The sequence below is a fragment of the Dreissena polymorpha genome, chromosome 13 (genome assembly GCF_020536995.1).
Source record: "Dreissena polymorpha isolate Duluth1 chromosome 13, UMN_Dpol_1.0, whole genome shotgun sequence".
In the NCBI taxonomy this organism is placed as follows: Eukaryota; Metazoa; Mollusca; class Bivalvia; order Myida; family Dreissenidae; genus Dreissena; species Dreissena polymorpha.
Window position 1 is genome coordinate 57,923,238 of NC_068367.1, and position 24,221 is coordinate 57,947,458.

General features: G+C 35.9%; 1 protein-coding gene across 1 annotated transcript in view; it reads right to left on the reverse strand.

The window, feature by feature from the left end:
- The window catches only part of LOC127854914 (transmembrane channel-like protein 7), a 112,940-nt gene that overhangs the window by 12,886 nt on the left and 75,833 nt on the right, over positions 1–24,221 (reverse strand). The window contains exons 3-11 of the mRNA XM_052390023.1: positions 17,473–17,554; positions 16,169–16,428; positions 15,718–15,863; positions 12,846–12,996; positions 12,231–12,392; positions 10,976–11,151; positions 9,879–10,002; positions 6,781–6,878; positions 5,675–5,782 (exon numbers count right to left, since the gene is read on the reverse strand). Coding sequence (XP_052245983.1) covers positions 5,675–5,782; positions 6,781–6,878; positions 9,879–10,002; positions 10,976–11,151; positions 12,231–12,392; positions 12,846–12,996; positions 15,718–15,863; positions 16,169–16,428; positions 17,473–17,554 — 1,307 coding nt within the window. The remainder of the gene's footprint in view (positions 1–5,674; positions 5,783–6,780; positions 6,879–9,878; positions 10,003–10,975; positions 11,152–12,230; positions 12,393–12,845; positions 12,997–15,717; positions 15,864–16,168; positions 16,429–17,472; positions 17,555–24,221) is intronic.

Consider the following 24,221-nt stretch of genomic DNA (forward strand, 5'->3'; position numbering starts at 1 on the left):
ATACAGGACAGTTTGTCAACCCAGACCAGTCTATGCAGTTTTAGAGGCTAATGCAGGGCAGTGTGTCATCCCAGACCACTCAATCCAGTTTTAGAGGCTAATACAGGTCAGTATGTCATCCCAGACCAGTCAATGCAGTTTTAGAGGATGCTTCAGGATAGTGTGTAAACCCAGACCAGTCAATGCAGTTGAAGAGGTTAATACAGGACAGTGTGTCAACCCAGACCAGTCAATCCAGTTTTAGAGGCGTATACAGGACTGTATGTTATCCCAGACCAGCCAATGCAGTTAAAGAAGTTAATACAGGACAGTGTGCCATCCCGGACGAGTCAATGCAGTTAAAGAGGTTAATACAGGATAGTGTGTCATCCCAGACCAGCCAATGCAGTTAAAATGGTTAATACAGGACAGTGTGACATTACAGACCAGTCAATGCAGTTTTAGAGGCTTATGAAGGACAATGTGTCATCCCAGATCAGTCAATGCAGTTTAAGAGGCTAATACAGGACAGAGTGTCAACCCAGATCAGTCAATCTAGTTTTAGAGGCTACTACAGTACAGTGTGTCAACCAAGACCAGTCAATGCAGTTTAAGAGGCTAATACATGACAGTGTGTCATCCCAGACAAGTCAATCTAGTTTAGAGGCTATTACAGGACAGTGTGTCATCCAAGATCAGTCAATACAGTTTTAGAGGCTAATACAGGACAGTTTGTCATCCCAGACGTATCAATCTAGTTTAAGAGGCTAATACAAGACAGTGTGTCATCCCAGACCAGTCAATGCCATTTTAGAGGCATATCAGGGCAGTTTGTCATCCCAGACCAGTTAATACAGTTTTAGAGGCGTATACAGGTCAGTTTGTCATCCCAGACCAGTTAATGCAGTTTTAGATGATTATACAGGAGAGTGTGTCATCCCAGAACAGTCAATGCATTTTAAGAGGTAAACACAGGACAGTGTGTCATCCCAGACCAGTCAATGCAGTTTAAGAGCTTAATACAGGACAGTGTGTCAACCCAGACCAGTCTATGCAGTTTTAGAGTTTAATATAGGACAGTGTGTTATCCCAGAACAGTCAATCCAGTTTTAGAGGCTAATACAGGACAGTGTATCATCCCAGTTCAGTCAATGCACTTTTAGATGATAATAAAGGACAGTGTGTCATCCCAGACAAGTCAATACAATTTTAGAGGCTAATACAGGACAGTGTGTCATCCCAGACCATTTTATCCAGTTTGAGAGGCTAATACAGGACAGTGTGTCATCCCAGACAAGTCAATCTAGTTTTAGAGGCTACTACAGGACAGTGTGTCATCCCAGATCAGTCAATACAGTTTAAGAGGCTAATACAGGACAGTGTGTCATTCCAGACCTGTCAATCTAGTTTGAGGCTACTACAGGACAATGTGTCATCCCAGATCAGACAATACATTTTTAGAGGCTAATACAAGCCAGTATGTCATCCCAGACCAGTCAATCCAGTTTTAGAGGCTAATACAGGACAGTGTGTCATGCCAGACCGGTCAATCCAGTTTAAGAGGTTAATACAAACCAGTGTGTCAACACAGACCAGTTAATACAGTTTTAGAGGCATATACAGGAAAGTGTGTTATCCCAGACCAGTCAATCCAGTTTTTGATGCTAATACAGGACAGTGTGTCAACCCAGACCAGGCAATGCAATTTTAGAGGCTAATACAGGATCGTGTGTCTTCCCAGACCAGTCAGTGCAGTTTTAGAGGCTTATACAGGACATTGTGTCATCCCAGACCAGTCAATGCAGTATTAGAGGCTAATACAGGACAGTATGTCATTCCAGACCAGTCAATCCAGTTTTAGAGGCTAATAAAGGATAGTGTGTCATCCCAGACCAGTCAATGCAGTTTGAGAGGCTACTACAGGACAGTGTGTCAACCCAAACCAGTCAATACAGTTTGAGAGGCTAAAACAGGACAGTGTGTTATCCCAGACCAGTCAATGCAGTTTTAGAGGCTAATACAGGACAGTTTGTCATTCCAGATCAGTCAATGCAGTTTGAGACGCTAATACAGGACAGTGTGTCATCCCAGACCGGTCAAAGGCCTTCAAAATCCGGTTTAGCACTGAAAGAGATATACTTCATAATGCATAACAAGCATTGCAACAGTGATTTTTAATTACAAGAATAAGATTTGCAATGAACATGTTATACTGCTTATATAATACACACAAAATCTAATATATTGTATAACTTTAATTTTATAGAAATCATATGTTTAGTAAGTTAGTTTTTTTTAAGACGTTCAGAAGGAACTATTTAGATCTATATATAAGAAAACAAATGAACTAAACGCATGATTTTACCCATACATGAAATGCCAATATATTGTTGATTTCAATATTACTTATAAACTGTATTCTAAGCTTAAAGTAGAACATTAAAAAAAGCATCATGCACAAAGCCATTTTAAAAGCACATTTCAGCAGTCTAACACAGCAAACAAATAATAAATAAACAGTTCACGCATAACATACAATTTGTGACCTTTAATGTTATTTGCTTATATCCAAAAGAAATAATAATTTGAGTAACTTCTGCAAAATATAAAAGTTAAAGCATGTAAAAAGCAGTACAGCTAATAAATTTAGTAATTGAAGAACAAATTTGGTATTTTTTTGTTACTTTTTTCCCATAAAAACAAAAGGGAAAGCTAAAAAACCAGCATGTATAATTCAAACCAAACTATGAGTAATGGACTACATAAAAAGCTCACAAAATAATAAAAATATATGCCTACAGATGGCATGACGTCTGAAATCGAGGCTTTACGCTTGTGCAAATGTAACAAATAAAAACAGTTTTACAGTCTTATAAAGAACAAGTCAATACAGTTTTAGAGGCGAATACAGGACAGTTTGTCATCTTAGACCAGTCAATGAAGTGTAAGAGGTTAATACAGGACAGTGTGTCATCCCAGACCAGTCAATGCAGTTTGAGAGGCTACTACAGGACAGTTTGTCATCCCAGACCATTCAATGCAGTTTAAGAGTTTAATACAGGACAGTGTGACAACCCAGACCAGTCTATGAAGTTTTAGAGGCTAATACAGGACAGTGTGTCATCCCAGACCAGTCAATCAAGTTTAAGAGGCTTATACAGGATATTGTTTCATCCCAGACCAGTCAATGCCGTTTTAGAGGCTACTACAGGAAAGTGTGTCAACCCAGACTAGTCAATGCAGTTTAAGAGGTTAATAAAAGACAGTGTGTCAACCCAGACCAGTATATGCAGTTTTAGAGGCTAATACAGGACAGTGTGTCATCCAAGACCAGTCAATCTAGCTTTAGAGGCTAATACAAGACAGTGTGTCATCCCAGACCAGTCAATCCAGTTTTAGAGGCTAATACAGGACAGTGTGTCATCCCAGACCAGTAAATGCCATTTTAGAGGCGTATCAGGGCAGTTTGTCATCCCAGACCAGTCAATACAGTTTTAGAGGCGTATACAGGACAGTGTGTCATCACAGAACAGTTAATGCAGTTTTAGATGCTAATACAGGACAATGTGTCATCCCAGACCAGTCAATGCAGTTTAAGAGGTTAATACAGGACAGTGTGTCATCCCAGACCAGTCAATGCAGTTGAACAGCTTAATACAGGACAGTGTGTCAAACCGGACCAGTCTATGCAGTTTTAGAGGTTAATAAAGGACAGTGTTTTATCCCAGACCAATCAATCCAGTTTTAGAGGCTAATACAGGACAGTGTGTCATCCCAGATCAATCAATGCGCTTTTAGAGGATAATAAAGGACAGTGTGTCATCCCAGACAAGTCAATACAGTTTTAGAGGCTAATACAGGACATTGTGTCATCCCAGAGAAGTCAATCTAGTTTTAGAGGCTACTACAGGACAGTGTGTCATCCCAGATCATTCAATACAGTTTAAGAGGCTAATACAGGACAGTGTGTCATCCCAGACCTGTCAATCTAGTTTGAGGCTACTACAGGACAGTGTGTCATCCCAGATCAGTCAATACATTTTTAGAGGCTAATACAGGACAGTGTGTTATCCCAGACCAGTCAATCAAGTTTTAGAGGCTAATACAGGACAGTGTATCATGCCAGACCGGTCAATCTCGTTTAAGAGGTTAATACAGGCCAGTATGTCAACCCAGACCAGTTAATGCAGTTTTAGAGGCTAATACAGGAAAGTGTGTCATCCCAGACCAGTCAATCCAGTTTTAGAGGCTAATACAGGACAGTGTGTCAACCCAGACTAGTCAATTCAGTTTTAGAGGCTAATAAAGGACAGTGTGTCATTTCAGACCAGTCAGTGCAGTTTTAGAGGCATATACAGGACACTGTGTCATCCCAGACCAGTCAATGCAGTATTAGAGGCTTATACAGGACAGTGTGTCATCCCAGACCAGTCGATGCCGTTTTAGAGGCGTATACCGGACAGTGTGTCATCCCATACCAGTCAATCCAGTTTTAGAGGCTACTACAGGACAGTGTGTCAACCCAAACCAGTCAATCCAGTTTAAGAGGTTAATACAGGACAGTATGTCATCCCAGACCAGTCAATACAGTTTTAGAGGCTAGTACAGTACAGTGTGTCATCACAGAACAGTTAATGCAGTTTTAGATGCTAATACAGGACAATGTGTCATCCCAGACCAGTCAATGCAGTTTTAGTGGCTAATACAGGACAGTGTGTCATTCCAGATCAGTCAATGCAGTTTGAGACGCTAAAACAGGACAGTGTGTCATCCCAGACCGGTCAATCCAGTTTTAGAGGCGTATACCGGACAGTGTGTCATCCCAGACCAGTCAATCCAGTTTTAGATGCTAATACAGGACAGTGTGTCATCCCAGACCAGTCAATCCAGTTTAAAGGGGCAAATACAAGACAGTGTGTCATCCCAGACAAGTCAATACAGTTTTAGAGGAGTAAACAGGTCAGTTTGTCATTCCAGACCAGTCAATGCAGTTTTAGAGGCTAATACAAGACAGTGTGTCATCCCAGACCAGTCTATGCAGTTTTAGAGGCTTATACAGGACAGTGTGTCATCCTAGACCGGTCAATCCAGTTTTAGAGGCTTATACAGGACAGTGTGTCATTCCAGACAAGTCAATCCAGGTTTGGAGGCTAATACAGGACAGTGTGTTATCGCAGATCAGTCAATACAGTTTTAGAGGCAAATACAGGAAAGCATGTCATCCCAGATTACTTAGTTCAGTTTTAGAGGCTAATACGGGACAGTGTGATACCCAAGACAAGTGAGTGCAAATTTAGAGACTCATACAGGACTGTAAGTCATTCGAGATCAGTCGATATGGTTTGTTTATTTAGAGGTTAATACAGGACTGTTTGTCATCCCAGATTAGTCAACGCAGATTGTAGAGTTTAATACAGGACAGCTCTTTCTGACCGTATCCAATTTATAAGTACAAGAAATTTTTTGAAAACAAATACCTAAAATATCATAAAAGCTTGTATCATTACTTTAACACTTTACACACTTCATGCATATAGCCTGGTTTTCTGTTGGATTGCCATAAATAATAAAATCAAGCAATGCCAAAAACAAGCTTAATATTAAGCGCAGGTTACATTTTTGCTACCACGCCAGAGTTTGCAGTACATGCTCCATTCCTCATATGCATACAAGAAAAGCATTTCACATGACTTACCATAGCAGTGTTTGAGAGTAAACTAGATCAAGAATATTACTCGGAAGATCAAATTCTGACTGCGCAATTGTTTTAACAAGGCTGCATTGGCACTTGGAGGATATCAATCTGCAAAACAATACGGTATAATATTTATTACAATGTGAAGATTATTATTCAATGAAATTTTTAAAAAGTTCTTACCATAATAATGCCTGGGTGTTCACTAGCCCTTATACATTTCTGGTCAAATCAAATGCAGGTTGTCCAATTTTTTTCGCAAAACGAAAGTTACATTTAGTTGTGATTAACCTGAAAATGATCATACATGAGCACATGGTTAACAATCAACACAACATTGGCTTATTGTTGATAACAAACATGGAAACCACACATATGCCATGGTCATAAATACATTTTAATACAAATATCTTTATCCGTTAATTATTTTTAATTTAACCTTTACTCTTTATAATTAATCAAGACCAATACAATTTAACAAATGCATTACATACTGAAAAAGTTCAAACAAAGCACTCCGCATTATAACATGCGCAACACAAAATTAGATGTTTACTATATTTCAAAAACAATATTATAATCATCATGTAAATGTATAATTTGGCAACCAACAAATTAATACAAATGCTTTACATACTGTAAACGAAGAAAAAAGCACTTTAATCTTTGTGTTCATGTATACTAACTTCTTAATTAACAAAACTTAAAAGTCTGAGGCATGGACATGTTTTCATTCTTAACAACACTATTTATTGACAGTCATTAACAATAACAATTAGTAAGAGATTATTCGACATAAATATCATAATCTGTAGTTACATCTCCACGCATTATACGAGTCTCGTTCTGGGAAAACTGGGCTTAACGCATGCGCATTAAGTGTCGTTCCAGATAAGCCTGTGCAGTATGCACGGACTAATAAGGGAAAACATTTTCTGTTTAACATGGATTTGGTTGAAAAGAAACTAACTTTTAACAAAAAATCAATAAAAGCTGAAAGTGTCGTCCCTGATTAGCCTGTGCCGACTAATCTAGGACGACACCTAGCGCACATGCATTAAGCCCCATTTTGCCAGAAGGAGGCTCATATAATCCCAAACACCCACTTTCTGAGTCCCTCTACCCCAAGTGTGACTGCCACGTTGATTATGAAGTCAAAGACGATCAGCTTGTAGAAGGCTGACCCTACATACGTCTCCCAACACTGAAATGTTAAAATTGTTCTTGAAGGTGCATTAACCCATTCGCCATCAGAGGCAAAGTGGAAATAACTTTTGCAAACATCATAAAACCAGAACAGTCTGTGAGTAACGCAAACTCTGTTCAGTTGTATGCTGTTAGCTGCTCATCAGAATCTTAAGGTTGGAAATGAAGCCTTTAAAACTTGATTCTAGTAAAGAAGATTTTTAATTTAATTAGATTTTTGGACTACAAATGCATCAAAGTGTGTTTATATGGGGTAAAGTGTTTAATGTTTAAAGATATAGCATCAAATGTCTGCTTAAAATATTAAGGGTGTGATGTTGACAAAAACGTTTAATGGAAAATGTTATATTTAATCCAACTCAATCTTGAGAATAAAATTGATATCCTCCAACACTGAAATGTTCAAACACTAAACATAGAGATTGATGATGAGTCACATATGTAAAAACAAGAGACGTGTTTGTCAGAAACACAATTCCCCCTATTGCGCCGCTTTGATGACATATATTTGACATTTGACCTTGAAGGATGACCTTGACCTTTCAACACTCAAAATTTGCAGGTCTATGAGCTACACTTGCATGCCAAATATCAAGTTGCTATCTTCAATATTGCAAAAGTTATTGCAAAACTTTAACCTTGACTTTAACCAAGGTAAAAGTTTTGGGACAGAATGACAGACAGACGGAATGACAGACAGACAGACAGGCCAAAAACAATATACCCCCGATCATTCGACCCGGGGGCATAAAAAGAATCAAATGTCTGCTGGTCCACAAAACATTTAGGATTTGTTGTTAAAACAAAGTTAAATATACAATATTTATTTATTTTTAATCTAATTTAATCCAAAATATCGAGTTGATATGAGATGAGAACAAAACTAAAACATTGAATAAAATAAATAAAATAAGGCATTTTGTCAGCATCAAAAAATTATTATCAAATTAATCATTAAAAATCACGATCAAACGATAAACTCAGGTAGAGCCATAAATAGTAGGGATGGCAACGAATACCTATTTTGGTATTCGAATATTCGGTCACCCTTCCGAACGAATATTCGGATATTCGGTCAACATCTGTTGGAAAAAAAATCAAATTTGTTTACCGTACCATTACTCCATGAATTTTACTTTCGTTTTTACCGGAAGTTCACCGGAAGTGACTAAATATTGACACAGCGTTGCCGTCGCTAATTCGAAGCTGATTTTGTTGTTTACTTTTTATTGTTAAAATTGAATGACAAAAACTTTTTAAAACTTTTAATATTGTACATCAACAATAGAACGAGAAACATAATATTACATGACGACAAAATAATTACATGACAAAACAGTTAGATCTTAATATAATTTAAGCTGAACTTAAACGAATAATTTACATAGCCACAACACAAATTGAACCTGTTTAACAGACTAAACAGTCAGTCTTTTAAAGTTGCCACGTTTAAAAGTCACTCGTATCGGCGACTTCTTATCGGATGATCTCGTGAAATACTTCAAAGCAGCGGAAGGCGTAGGTGGCATTTTGCGTGGACAGAGATTTACTTTATGCGTGTAGCAATTAATATATTTTCAATTAAATGAGGGCGAAATACCAAAAACGTTTATTTAAGTATAATACCTGATTGAATATTGAGTAATTAGTTAAAGTTTGGACCATACGATACGCAAATACTTATTAGAGGTTGAGTAAATTATTTTCTAAAAGCTTTTTTGATTCGACAACGTGATTATAACCATACGATCTTTTTTGTTTTTCACACCAAGTCGGCTCTTCTTTTACTCATTTAATCTGTGATCATTTTAAATGTAATTTGAGTTATTAGACCAAGACGGGTCGGTGTTTTAATTGCCATACTTGTTTTTACACCAAGTTGGCTTTTCCTTTACTCATTTAATCTTTGATAATTTTGGTCATTTGGTCATTGGATCAAGTGCAGGTCGGTGTTTTGATTGCCGACGCGATTTGCACCTATCATAATTTTGACACAAAGTGACTGTCTTTGTTAGGCAATTAGCGGGATTTATGACCGGTATACTGTCATCACCATAGCGACGCATTATCGCGCCTACCGGAATAAACATTATGACACGAGGAACAACTTTTTTTACAATGTTTGAAGCAAATTTCACGAATACAAAGTCTTTGAAATTACTCGATTTTTTTTTCTTCCGAATATTCGATTCGAAAAACAGTATCCGAATATTCGGTCCGTGACCGAATATTCGGATATTCGGATATTCGTTGCCATCCCTAATAAATAGTCAAAACCCCACGCCCAGCTATTTTGAAAGAATGAATCGTGCTTTCATATGACATAGTTAAATGGCTGAACATATTATATCAAAGTACACTGTTTAAATGACATCACAGACTAATTCAACTGAGCCTCCCTCTGGGGAAAACGGGGCTTAATACATGTTCATAAAGTGTCCTCCCAGATTAGCCTGTGCAGTCCACACGCGAAGAGGACAATGACAACGAGCGAGGCATGGATTTTGGAATGGGCATGGGTAGGTTAGAGGGTTAGGGTAAGGGTTAGTGGTCGGGTTTGGGTTAGCCTTAACCCTAACTTTAACCCTTACCCGACCCCTAACCCTAACTCTAACCTAACCATAACCCAGGCTTATCTCCCCTAATACCATGCCTCGCTCGTTGTCGTTGTCCTCTTCCCAGTCAACACGGGCTAATCAGGGATAACTCATTCTGCTTTGATGGTATTCTTTGTTTAAGGATGTTTCTTCTTAGCACAAATCCATTCATAGTGGAAACAGTTGTCCCTAATTATGTGACAATGATCGTGTGGAGACTGCACAGGCTTATCTGGGTAGACACTTAACGCGTATGCATTAAGCCCTGTTTTTACAGAGCGAGGCTACAATTTTAATTCCATTAATAATGTACTAATGGGGTAATTACAATTACAATGAATCAAGCAAGCCTTTTCCTTTAAATTGAGGTTCATTTTGGATGCCACATCAATCCTCCTCACCTGGATAGCAGCACATGGGTTGCCATCTCCCACACGGCAGCTGTTCAGGTCTCTGCTGCATGTGATCTGCACGTATAGGGAGACAACTATCATCACTAGAGAGGCAAGTCGCAGGAACACCATCCTGGAATGCACAACAAACAGAATTCACCATTGTGTTACAAATTGGGTTGTATTGTGTTGCACACTTTCATTTGATAAACTCACAATTTTATTGCTCTGCAATTAATATTGTTTGAAATTAAAGCATCTAGTAAGGAATATGTTCAAAAGTGTTTGAACTCAACTGTAATGTAAGTTATCAAAACTTGATACAAATGTTTTTTTTCTGAATCACCTACAGAACATATAAGCCTAATAAATAATGTATAATTAGTATTTTACCAAATCCATGTTTTTCTTTGTATTTGTTTATTGATAAGATTTCATCACAAATAAATAGTGCAAAATTTTGTTCTTTAAGTTAACATACGAAGAGTATGGATTTTAACTACAGCTTTATTTTATTTTTTAAATATTATTTATATTTAGCCAACGATTACATTAGCATTCAGTAAAACCCCGTTTCTAACACCACTCTGGGGACTAAATAAAAGTGGTCTTAATATGAGGTTGACAGACCACCACTTTAGTTCATGTATATGTTTACTTATGAAAATCATTTCAAGTGGTGATTCAGTAAATGAGTAAATACAAATTAAACATAAAATAAATTTGGTTTATTTTGTCATTTGACAAAGTGTCAATTAGTACCAATCTATTACAAAAACAAACTCCTTATTCCTTATCAAAAAAATCTTTTTCAAAATATTTCTAGTCACATGCCGTTAATTGATGCTTCAAACTAAATAAAAAGGCATTTTAAAATGCAGTTTGCTTTAGCAGGGTCACTAGCAGTCTGCAAAAAGTTTTCTTGAACTATATGGGTATAACTTAACTCATTGAAATATTTGGTCAAATAATCGGTATCCGCATTAGCAGGGTGGTTTTAAATTGAGATAGTCAAAGCAGCGAATACGTGTATATGTCTTGTGAATAATTTTAATATAGAGTCAAACAACAGGTTTCGTCAATATAACAATCTAAATTACTCTTACCTGATGAGCTGAAAACAGATAGCTGTAGCTGGGCAGTAACCCTCCAACTTCCCGAGGAGGCCAAAGATGACAGGGTAGGCTCCGTTTAGAACACCAATCACAATGGAGGGCAGGAACTGTACCAGAAGGATAACCAGGGAGTGGTAATTGGTCGCCACATCCGGCTGGGTGGTGAACTTAATATACCAACAAACACATTATAACAAAGGGGATTGAGTCTTGAAGGCCATGGAATTGATGGAAAAGATTGGATTGGGGCAATCTTTTCAAGTGCTTTGAATGTTGCGGTAGAATTACAGCTCAAACAGAAAGCAATTTAAACACCACAATAATCACAATTCCTGATTTCAAAACATTTAAATAAATAATTATGAGTTGTCAATATTCACAACATGTCACGGCGCATAGACATAAATGGCAACTTTTGCAATTATTTATTAAATAAATACTGTAAACAGCTAGATTCATGAAAATTTGTGGAAACAGACAAATATATTGATTGGTCATTGTTGGCTCTGTTACTACTTACATGTACCCCGGTTACTCTAAAGTATACTTAAATGTACCCTGGGTACGGAAATTATACAAACACATACCCAGCCAATTGAGACCTAAGTTATACCCGCCTAAAATCTGATGTCGCAAACCCGCTATAGAATACGAATAAAAAATTCTCTTTGAAAGAAAACTTTCTCAAAATGATTTTTTGAGCAGAAGTTTCGATCATAAGGAGGCCATTTTAAACAATATTAACATAAACATTAACATAATTAATTTAACAAAAATAGCATACAATGACCAATTTAACGTAAACATTCGCAGGTACGTTTTAGTATATTTTCCGTACCTTGGGTACATTTAATTATACTTAAAGAGTACCCAGGGTACATCTAAGTAGAACCCAAGCCGCCAATGACCAATCAAGCTCTAGTAACTCTCAGTCTGTTCAGGTTTAACTCTTTCAGTGCTGGAACCAAATTTTGAAGGCCTTTGCAAACAGTTTGGATCCAGATGAGACGCCACAGAACGTGGCGTCTCATCAGGATCCAAACTGTTTGCTATTCTGATAGTATTCTATGAACAAATATCAAAGAAAATGCTAATTTAAAAAATTCAGCAGACGACATTTTAGCAGACGACAAATTTCCCAGCATGCAAAGGGTTAATGCTGTTTGTTGCTCAGAATTATCTTTGGTTTGGAAGCACTGTGGGGTATAATCACTCCAGTCAAGATCTGCTAACTATGACTACTTACATCTGCAGAGAACTCCTGAGCGTAGTAGATGGCTACCCCTGCTCCACCAAGCATCAGAATGATATTGAAGTTGACAAAGAAGCGCGCCGTGTACACCTTGTACTTCTCTTCGCTCGTACGGTTCTTTTTCTCCTTCTTATGTCGCTGTTCTTGCAACTCAGACTAATCAAAGATGAAAACAGTACATTACATAGAGGAAAATAATAGAGTTTGAAAGAGTATAATTTTGATGTATAGTAATGTTTTAATTTATTGTGTTTATTACTTAACACTTTACCACTATGATTTGTATTTTGACACATGTGTAGTCCCATAGAAAGTTAAATTTAATTAAACATCTTTTTACTGCATTCATGTTTTAAAGGCTTCATTTCTAACCTGTAGATACTGATGAGCAGCAAACAGCATAAAAACCTGAACAGACTGCGAGTTACTCGCAGGCTGTTCTGGTTTTATGCTGGTTGCAAAAGCCATTTTTACTTTGCTTCTTATTGGAAAAAGGGTTAATTTATTGCGTTTATTATTCAATATTGTGTAACATTTGAAATTCAGTGTGAAATCTGTGTACTATATCTTTGCTAGCCCAATGATGTACACTACTGTATTGCTATTTACCACCAGTCCCAGGTGGATGCTCTTCAGTTTAAGAACCATTGATTCCAACTGTGCAATGTTGAAATCCAAGCCTGCAAATACTACATTGCAAACGTTGACCTTGGAGGTGTTTTCCTTAGGCATCACTGTGTTCTTTAAATTGGAAAGTGTGCTGAAACCGTAACAAACACAGTTTCATTTATGGTTGTGAATAATTGCTCTTGAATAAAGGCTTTTGTACAAATGTTTCATCGGTTTAAAATATTGCCAGTACCATGTACTGTATTATAATTTTTGTTTAGGAAAAATGTCAATTTTCGCTTCTGTATTCTGTCGAGTTCATTATTTCAAGTATTGAAATATCAAAATTCAATTTGTATAAAATAACAACCAAACACTGACAAAGAAAATATGCTGGAAGCAAACAAAAATCATACTATAATAAAAGCAGTATATGCACATAAAAATGTACATGTGATAGATACAGAACAAGCAGGTAGCCTGATATATATCTGTAATAACAATCAATTCAACTAGCATGTAAACTTCGTGCAAACAAGGATATTTTCATTAGAATATCTATCAAGACTACTTAAAAAGTTTCAAATACATGCATACAAAGAGTACGAAGAAAATACAGTATGTAACATAATACAGCTAATTTAAGTCCGAAAGGAAGATATAATAAATAAATATTTGCAAAGACCAAGATCCTCTTCTAAGGATCAGAAACATGTACTTAATCACGTAAAATGTAGCTTGTTTTCACCATTTTGGATGTGAAGGCTTTAGACTGGGAATAATCTTGTTGCTTTTACTAAAATTGGAAAATAAAGGTGTTTTGTATTTTGCATACAAAAACTATACCATTGAAAATAAAGGTGTGTTTCTTTCACATTTAAGTTGCAAAGGTTCAACTCATACAGCTGAATAAGAAGATGAACCAACATTTCCAAATTTGTGACGACACTTTATCCTCATGCATTTGGAGTGGTTTCCTCAAAGAGCAGCTCATATATACTATTTGGCACTTGAGATAATCTTCAAATATTAAGGTTCTACAATAGTCTTCACTAGGTGCTACATTAACCATAGTCTATTGTATATGCTGATCACACACTTCATCATTTGGATGCATAAAAATTGTGATGCTAGTACAGTGAAGCTTAAGTACTAAGCCATGACAATTCTCTATAATGTAATAGGTGGCATCTATTCTGACAACGTGCAATCCTAGTACTTACCTTCAAATGCGACTGAGCATGAACAAAAACGACACACCTTTAATATGGAGTGCAAATGAGTTTGTACATGCACATACGTCAATAATGTAGAATTCCTATTAACCACATGATAATACTGTTCACTTACATTTCACAACAACAGCAGCATTTACAGAAACAGTACATAAACTGGTATACTTTATCACAATATTTATGTCCAATAAAACAGTGCTTACAAATAAAAACTGGAAAAACTACTTTTTTCTGTTTTGGGATATGGCCAGGTTCTTCGAAATAGGTGAAAAAACTTATTTAATGATTTATTACGTTTAGCTAAATGTATGAATAAATATTTGCTTTACCCTATTAAAATTTGTGCTAATTACAAGAAAGTCAAGTTGTAATTACCAAACTACAAAAAGTCTCTTTTTAGTATTTAATTGTGTAATTAAATTGAGACGTTGGGCCATGCAAGAGATCTGCCAATTACTTTGAGGAGTTGAAAACATAAGCTTCAGGTGACATTATAATATTACATATCGTAGCGAGCAGGCAGTTATTTGTAACTAGAAGGCCAATATAATTTATATCTACCCTCTTAGCTGGGCCGATTTTTCATATCTGAAAAAAAACGATCTTTCGCGCGGCTTCAACGGTTATAAATAAAATTAAGTCAGAAATCCACAAATAATTGGAACAACTTATAGATCTATGTAAGTGTATTATATAATTGAAATAATAAAACAAATATTGATTTTAACTGAAACTGTATTGCAGGATAGGTTGATCAAACTATTTGAGTTTTAACATAAGTCATCCAAAAACAACAATGAGTAAACAACACGCTTACCTCAATGACAACTTTTTGAATTGCTAATAATCTTTGGTTATAAATAGTATTGACCACTTATCATTCTGTACAAAACACATGATTTACCAAATTGAATTATAAGTCGGAGCGATTTATTTTATTTCAATAGAAATTTCCAATTATGCTTCACAAACACACAATCCGATAATTTTTGGATTCTTTCGATGCTTACAAAATTATTTTATTGTCAACTAATCCACCTTGTACAAATTGTTGTCACTTAAGGTATACTAGTCTAACTAAAATTGGTACGTTTCGGCACATAAATTACGTCAAATGAGATACGTCATAAATTGCGTAATCAAGTGAATGAAAATAAATATACGGAAAGTTGGTTTGGTGATCAATTTAAATGAAGGAATAACAAATATAATATGTAATATAAACAATAACACACTGCAGAGCTGAGCCGGACGTCTATATCATCAGCCCCCTGCAGGTATAACGTACGGCACAATAGCTCAGCCGTGTGTTATTGTCTAATTATATAGTGTAAAAACACACAAACCGCAATAATTCTTGCAAACAAATTTACAGCTAAAAGAACTTTATTCATGATCATCTTATCATAAAGGCCATTCAACTGCAAAAGTTTGAGCAAAATCCACCCAGAAGTAAAAGAGGAGTTTAATGCACAAGCTTTGACACATTCTTACGGGGGAGCATAAAATAAATCTGTATGTGTAAGAATTATTCAAAAGTTATGGGTCAATTTACCGGACCATCAAAAACAGAATACCACCACTGATCTTAAAATATATCAGCTCTATCAAAAAACAGTTGCTGCGTATTGCCTTACTTGTGCACCATGACAACGAGGCTGATGAGCATCACGGCAACCGTAACCAGGAAGTAGGCAAGAGGCATGTTGTAGTTGGAGGCAGCCAGCTCCAATTTCTTGTCCGTGTAAAAGCCGTTGAACATTGCTGTATCCTCCATCCATCCCTGCAGGTGTAATATTGTTCAAATTAGCAGTTTATTAAAAAAAAATTCATAGAATTTAAATATCATCTTTTGAAGTTCACAACAGTTTCTAATGAAAGTTGGTTCCTGAACTAAACTATATTATTGACAACACGTTAGTTGAATATTTTAATACAGTGAAAATTAGCTTGTAGATTTGATCTGTGATACAATTTTTGACCAGTATCCAAACAACAATTCTTGGTTTACCTTTTCATTTATTACTGTAAACATAGGAAACCTTAAAAATGATTTTGTAACATGTTTTTTTAAAAACAAGCACTTACCGTTCCCTGGAAGAAGTCCAGAATAAGGGTCAAAGCATCCGAGGAGACATTGGTAGTATATGACGCCGAACACGTCTCTGCAATTGTTGTATTGAACTTCGAGTCTGAGCCGATCAGATCGGTGTCGTACACAGTTGTGGCTTTGAAGGCCACCTGGAAGAACGTGATCACCCAGAAGATGAGGAGGAAGATGAAGAAGTTGAGGAGGAACAGCCATCTCAGGAAGGTGAAGTATGACACCACGCTCATTCCCTGGTGACCTGCAATGAAAGAGAAAAACAAGGGCTCAATTAAACACTGATATAAATATGAGTCTTGCTCGAGCAGAATGGGGCTTAATGCATAAAGTGTCATCCTAAATAAGCTTGTGGAGCCCTCACAGGCTTTTCAGGGACAACACTTTCTGCATAAATTGAATATTTGTTAACAAGAGACTTTCCTTTAATGACGAATATAAAAAAGCAAATATTCTTGTCCCTGATTAGCTTATGCAGACTACACAGGCTAATCTTGGATAACACTTTAAGCACATACATTAAACCCTGTTTAACCAGGGCAAGGCTTATATAATAAGCAATCAAACTCTAAAAACTTCTTCTTAATCACCACTACACTTGGAGTCTGGAGGCAAGGATTTAGCGGGCGGTTGTCTGTAAAGTCTCCACAAGATGGTACAGTTTCTGCAGACTGGCTGGTTTGAGCAATAAATATTTTTGCAGTGGTTGGAAGTCCCTGCATTCCTAGAGGATGTGCTCAGCCATTTGGTCACCTTGAGTACTATAGATAAGTACTATAGATACATTTTTGTACTTAGCCACTCCTTTAATAACAAAACACCAACCATAAACATACAACATAACCAAACCAAGTTTCAGTTTCTTTTGAAGCTCCCAGTCAATGGTTTAGGTTATTCTCCATAAATTATTGATGCAGAAAAAACAAATTTATATAATCAAAACCAATTGTACCATGCTCAAGGAAAACTTAGCTTCATGCATGTGCCTAAAGTGTCATCCCAGATCCACCTGTGCAGTCCGCAAAGGCCAATCAGGGATGACAATTTCCTCTTTTATGCTTTTTTTCGTTTAATGGAAAACTCGTCTAAGCGAACATCAATTCAATGCAGAAATTCCTAATTAGCCTGTGCGGACTGCACAGGCTTATCTTTGACGATACCCGATACTTTGACAAAATGCTTTTACCCCCATTTTCCCAGAGGAAGGCTCGTTTACATAATCAAAACCTTTTTATTTCAATTGAATTTTCCTGTTATTAAAAATTAAACAAAAAATAATAATTTCTACCTTCAATTTTCTTCAGAGCTCCTCTCCAGACATCAAATGAATACATGGCTTCATTCCAGCTCATCTTAAACCTTTTCCAATTCTAAACAACACAGAATTAGTTTAAAATATTTACAAATGCATGTACAAGACTTAAATATGAAACATTGTATGCACTTTACATTTCTGAATCAGTTTTCATAATTGTACACTACACAACTCTATATTTAATTATTAGAAGGTTTGCACAAAAGTGTCAGTGTAAATTGTTAAATAGCAAAGGTTTGTTATGCATATCCTTTTTACTTCTGTTAAAATTGAAAATTTTACAAATGTTGAGAGGTTAGTCTTATAAAATAATTAAATGTAAATATTGCAAAAACTATCCGCAGTAAATGGAGTACAGTAGAGTTAGCGTTCGTGTTCCGCAAGATTGCGATTAATAGCGATTGCGTTTTTGACCGTTTTAAACCGTTTTAAACCGTTTTTAAGCGTTTGTTTGCGATTGTTTGCGCTTATATCATTGCGCATGCGTAGCGATGAAAACCGATTAAAAGGCGGGGCTTATGTGCACTATATTTAGATGTCCTATTTATAGATTTACAACATGCGATTGTTTGCGCTTATTTCATTGCGCATGCGTAGCGATGAAACCCGATGAAAAAGCGAAGCTTATGTGCACTATATTCAGATATGTCCTATTTAAAGATTTGCAGCACGCCTTATACGCATGCGAAAAAAGATAACCTGCGTTTTTTTTATCAAATGCGCGGTAGACTGATTTTTTTGTAAACGTATAAGACATTGTTCGTTTGTTTTGTTTTTTTAATCAACAAGAAAGAAATAATAAAACTTTGTTACATATAAAGCGCTTTACTTTTGCAAAATGCTACATTAAATAAAGAAATAGTTTTTTTTGTTTAGTGGACGTGCTTGGCATTTTTTTGGAATACAATAGGATTTTGACCTTATACTTCATGCAATCCAATTTTTTGGGCGACAAAATTCAGTATTCTGCGCTCGGCCGCTGATGGTGTATTATAAACATCATATTAGAAACATCATTTCTAAACTGACGGAAGCGGGAGATGAGAAACGGAAATAAAGAAATATCGGCTCGTTTTTTGATGTAGTTTCAGTGATGGCTATTGCTATTCCTGAATAAAAATAATTCTGTATCTAGTCTCTAATTATTAATGGACACAACAATATAGCATCAGTCCTTTAGGCAGTAAACCTATTTTTCGAATACATTTTTAGTTGCCCGTGTATTGACTGATAGAATAGAGATCATCACAGCAGGTTGCTAATACACAACGTAGACTCCCACTATTTTATTCGGTAGTTGAGCGATATGAACTAATAAGATACGGATCGCCCCAGCAGGTTGCTAATACACACTGTAGACTTCCCCTGTTTTATTATTGTATTTGTATAGTGTATTCATTCGGGTCTGCTGGTGTTATTATAAAGGTCATTTAATGTGAAAATAGGGTTTCTGACATAATTTCAATCGTTTTGTTTTATACACAATTTATGAAACAATGAATGTATTGGCGCGATGGAACAAGCTGACAGAATAGTATCAGTTTTTAATTATGTTTAATTTAATTCGGATCTCTCGCTTCACTCAACGTTCAATGGCACGCACACTTATCACAATTATAAAAGCGTGTTTAATTCTATTTCTTTTTATAAATTATGTACAATTATACATGTTATAAATTGTTATTGTTTTTTACCCAACCAAAAATAGATTATTTGTTATATATAAAGCGCTTTACTTTTGCAAAATGCTACATTTAATAAAGAAATATCGCATTGTTTTTGTTAAGTGGACGTGCTTGACATATTTATAAAGAGCAGTTTTGTGTAATACGATCGGCCGCTGATGAGTTATTGTAATATATACTATTATGATTAGAAACAGTTGCAGGCTGATAAAAGAAGTTATGTATTTATTGAACATGAAAAAAATCATCAACTAAAAATGTTTTGAAATTATAAATTTGCCCAGATTAACTGCATAACATTATTCATCTAGCGGCCAAGTGCATGAATCTGCGCTCGACCGCTGTTGGGTATTTTACTTTATGCATGTTCTCGTAATAATAATGTTGAATCTTTCTGATTCGTATGTTACGCCATTACTTTGTTATGCATGTGAGGTTGATAGTTTTTTGCAAATGCCGATGATATTGAACGGTTTCATAGATTTTTTAAACGAAAAACTTGTCATAATGAGTCAGTCAGTCAGTCAGTTCAGTCAGTCAGTCAGTCAGTTCAGTCGTCAGTCAGTCAGTCAGTCAGTCAGTCAGTCAGTCAGTCAGTCAGTCAGTCAGTCAGTCAGTCAGTCAGTCAGTCACGTCAGTCAGTCAGTCAGTCAGTCAGTCAGTCAGTCAGTCAGTCAGTCAGTCAGTCAGTCAGTCAGTCAGTCAGTCAGTCAGTCAGTCAGTCAGTCGTCAGTCAGTCAGTCAGTCAGTCAGTCAGTCAGTCAGTCAGTCAGTCAGTCAGTCAGTCAGTCAGTCAGTCAGTCAGTCAGTCAGTCAGTCAGTCAGTCAGTCAGTCAGTCAGTCAGTCCAGTCAGTCAGTCAGTCAGTCAGTCAGTCAGTCAGTCAGTCAGTCAGTCAGTCAGTCAGTCAGTCAGTCAGTCAGTCAGTCAGTCAGTCAGTCAGTCAGTCAGTCAGTCAGTCAGTCAGTCAGTCAGTCGTCAGTCCGTCAGTCAAGTCATCGTCAGTCAGTCCGTCAGTCAGTCAGTCAGTCAGTCAGTCAGTCAGTCAGGTTCAGTCAGTCAGTCAGTCGTCAGTCAGTCAGTCAGTCAGTCAGTCAGTCAGTCAGTCAGTCAGTCAGTCAGTCAGTCAGTCAGTCAGTCAGTCAGTCAGTCAGTCAGTCAGTCAGTCAGTCAGTCAGTCAGTCAGTCAGTCAGTCAGTCAGTCAGTCAGTCAGTCAGTCAGTCAGTCAGTCAGTCAGTCAGTCAGTCAGTCAGTCAGTCAGTCAGTCAGTCAGTCAGTCAGTCAGTCAGTCAGTCAGTCAGTCAGTCAGTCAGTCAGTCAGTCAGTCAGTCAGTCAGTCAGTCAGTCAGTCAGTCAGTCAGTCAGTCAGTCAGTCAGTCAGTCAGTCAGTCAGTCAGTCAGTCAGTCAGTCAGTCAGTCAGTCAGTCAGTCAGTCAGTCAGTCAGTCAGTCAGTCAGTCAGTCAGTCAGTCAGTCAGTCAGTCAGTCAGTCAGTCAGTCAGTCAGTCAGTCAGTCAGTCAGTCAGTCAGTCAGTCAGTCAGTCAGTCAGTCAGTCAGTCAGTCAGTCAGTCAGTCAGTCAGTCAGTCAGTCAGTCAGTCAGTCACGCACGCACGCACGCACGCACGCACGCACGCACGCACGCACGCACGCACGCACGCACGCACGCAATGAGTTCATCAGATCGTATATTGTACTTTTAAGAGGTCGGACTCGGGGATAAATAACATGATTATTGTGTGCCAGTCTCGTCTAGTATAAACATACAAACACAATGCTTTTATATAATTGTATATTTGCTAAATAGTTGAATATATTTTCATCTCGAAATTACAAAAAAAAGTACAAAAAGAAAACAATAAAAAAATATTAAATTAAACATTTGCAGTTGTACTTAGAAATAAGAAATGTTACATTGATTCATTGATAACACATTCATATATTTGTATGTATGTGCGATTAATTTATTCATAATTTTGTGTAAGTATTATTTTTTTAATGTTTTCAATGTTTATCCACTTGACAAAACCAGGTATGCTACATGTAGCAAAAGCATTTATATCATATTGACGCATGTGCGCAGCGGGTAATCAGATTCCCCGCTGCGGTATTCAGATTATCACATTCAATCGGAGGCAATTTAATAACACCCCGCTAATTAGATAGCAGGATTAACAGCTTCAATAAGTTGTGATTTAATTAAAACCCCGCTTATAGTTTACCTATGTATTCCGTTGGTATTTCTATCATGAATTAAATGAAACACAAGTTAAATGCCCCATCTTTTATATTTCTTTATAAATTTTAATGGTAATCATACCTGGTTTTTTATCATTGTTCACCTTTGTTATTACAAGCATGATCTTGAATTATGTAACACCTTCTTAGCATATGTATATGTAACTGTTGTATATACATTTTTTCTATTTTTTCATTACATTGTTCTTTTCTTATTCTAACTTTACAACCTTCTTTGCACATGCATATGTAACATAGTTGTATATATTTTTCTTTCGTTTTAAATTCTGTATTCTATCTTTTATTCTAATTTTACTACCTTCATTGCATATGTAACATAGTTGTGTATATATTGAAAGCACAATATGGAAAATGGTACACAAATGTGATTAAAATAAAGAAAACATTGTCAAAGTACGACCCAGGTACCTATTTCAAATGTCACTACACCATCGTGGGCATGTGTCATCCTCTGGAGACATTTATACTTCTAATTTATTTGGATTTTACATGTGTATCGCACAATGTGAACATTCTAACATTAATTTTGTTTAATACTTTATAAAAACGTATTAGTGGTTTTATGATGCAATTAGACAGTTGAGAATATTTACATGTTACAGTTTACCGTTATTAATATGCGTACATAGTTAATGCTCAATTTCTTCTGTTTTTGTTATAGTGGTGGTCTAAAAACTGGAATAATTTTACTTTTTTTAATCAATTTTATTATCAAACTTGTTATTATTATCAATACATCTGTTTCACAAAGGAGTCTGAAAACTCAAGCCGAAATTAATAAGTAGGGTTTCGAATAAGTAGCCATTAACTAAACCATTACTCTTTTGCAGATTTAAACAAAAGTTACAGTTTTATTTTAACAAGCAATCGGGATACAATTTTTTCAAATAATTGTATGTTTGTAAGAGAATATTTCACAATGGTAATTGTTGAAATATATATTGAAAGAAAAATAAAACTGTGTGTGTTATCACTATAAACATAATTGTTTGTAGTTTATATTTTTCCAAAATGAAATCGACAGCATGTGTCTTAGACAAAAAAGATCCAGAAGTTAAATCTGGTATACATAATTGCCTTCCTCTGGTCAACTGTCTGTATTTATACCCAAACATTAAATATGAAAGCATTATACCTTTCATGTTTTCATACAAAATATTCCCCATGCACAAAAACTTGCCTTTCAGAACAATATTTTTTGAATTTGCAAACAAAATAAAGAACTTCGAATGAGGTACTAGTTTCTTGAAATGGGTTATAAATCAGGATAGCTGGTACAGAATGTATTGAAACGTTTACATCGGTTCTTTAGCTTTGCGACCATTCAATCTATTTTTCATCCAAATAAAAACATAAAACATATTGTGTTTGTTTATGTATTTGCATGTTGTTTGTAAATTAATTTTATAGTAACCCTTTAGGGCTTTTATTTTTAATAAAACATGATAAAGAGGATATTTGTTGTATTCCATGGATTATCGATTTTAATTCACGAGTGATCATAGAAATTAATATTTTCACGAGTGGCGCAGCCACGAGTGTAAATATATATTTTATATGATCACGAGTGAATTAAAATCGATATTCCACCGAATCCAACAAATTTTCTTTTTATTTCATGCTTTTGTCACAGTTTATATACATTGTTAAAGAGTTAAACTAAAGAATGTCATTGGGATAATGAAGTCATTTTGTAAAAATTATGACGTCATTTCACAGTAAACAGTGAAAATTATCGATAATTTTCACTTATACTTTTAATTGTTTTAAACAGTGAAATTATCAGTTTTAATTCACTGATATTTCTCTTTAAACCACCGGAAAGCATTAAATAAATATGTATAAACATTCATGATCATTTGGACAAAAGTCGCTCAGCTGGTCGCATTTATAGAGTGAAAAGCAAACATATATGAAATATTACGTTTATTTATAATAAATACATCAACATATTAACAAAGAAACTCTATCCACATAACAAAATAAAAGCTGAAATAATGTTGCATACATGTACCATGTTGAGTAACTGCAACCTACAGACTTTTTTGTGAACAATGTTACTTGCACATTTTATAGAACACATTAACCCTTTTTACCGAATTTTCAAGGCCTTTGTAAACAGTTTGGATCCAGATGAGACGCCACAAAACGTGGCGTCTCATCAGGATCCAACATGTTGCTATTCTAATAGTATTCTTTGATATTTTTTTTGAAGAAGAGGCTAATTTTGGAAATTCAGCAGACAACATTTTAGCACATGACAAATATCCCAGCATGCAAAGGTTTAACAGTTTGAATAAATATGCATCATGTACATTGGCTAACAATTTATTAATAAATTAAAACAAAAGATGTGTTTGTCAGAAACACAATGCCCCCTACTGTGCCGCTTTGAAATAAAGTTTCTATTTATCATTTGGCAGGTATAGAAATTATCTCCCTTTAAAGCTTGTTAATTCCATTGGATTTTGTTTTTTGACCTTGAAGGATGACCTTGACCTTTCACCACTCAAAATGTGCAGCTCCATGAGATACACATGCATGCCAAATATCAAGTTGCTATCTTTCAAAAGTTATAACCAATGTTTAAGTTTTCGGGCAGACTGACAGACAGAGTTCAACTGCTATATGCCACCCTACCATAAGGGGGGGCATAATAAAACAAGTCTCACAAAAATACTTTGTGAAAGATACTTGAACATTTATGCGTTTTGATGTTTGGATCAAGACAGATTTAAGTAAATATAAAAAAAAAACTGCTGCCCCACCACTACAGGGTT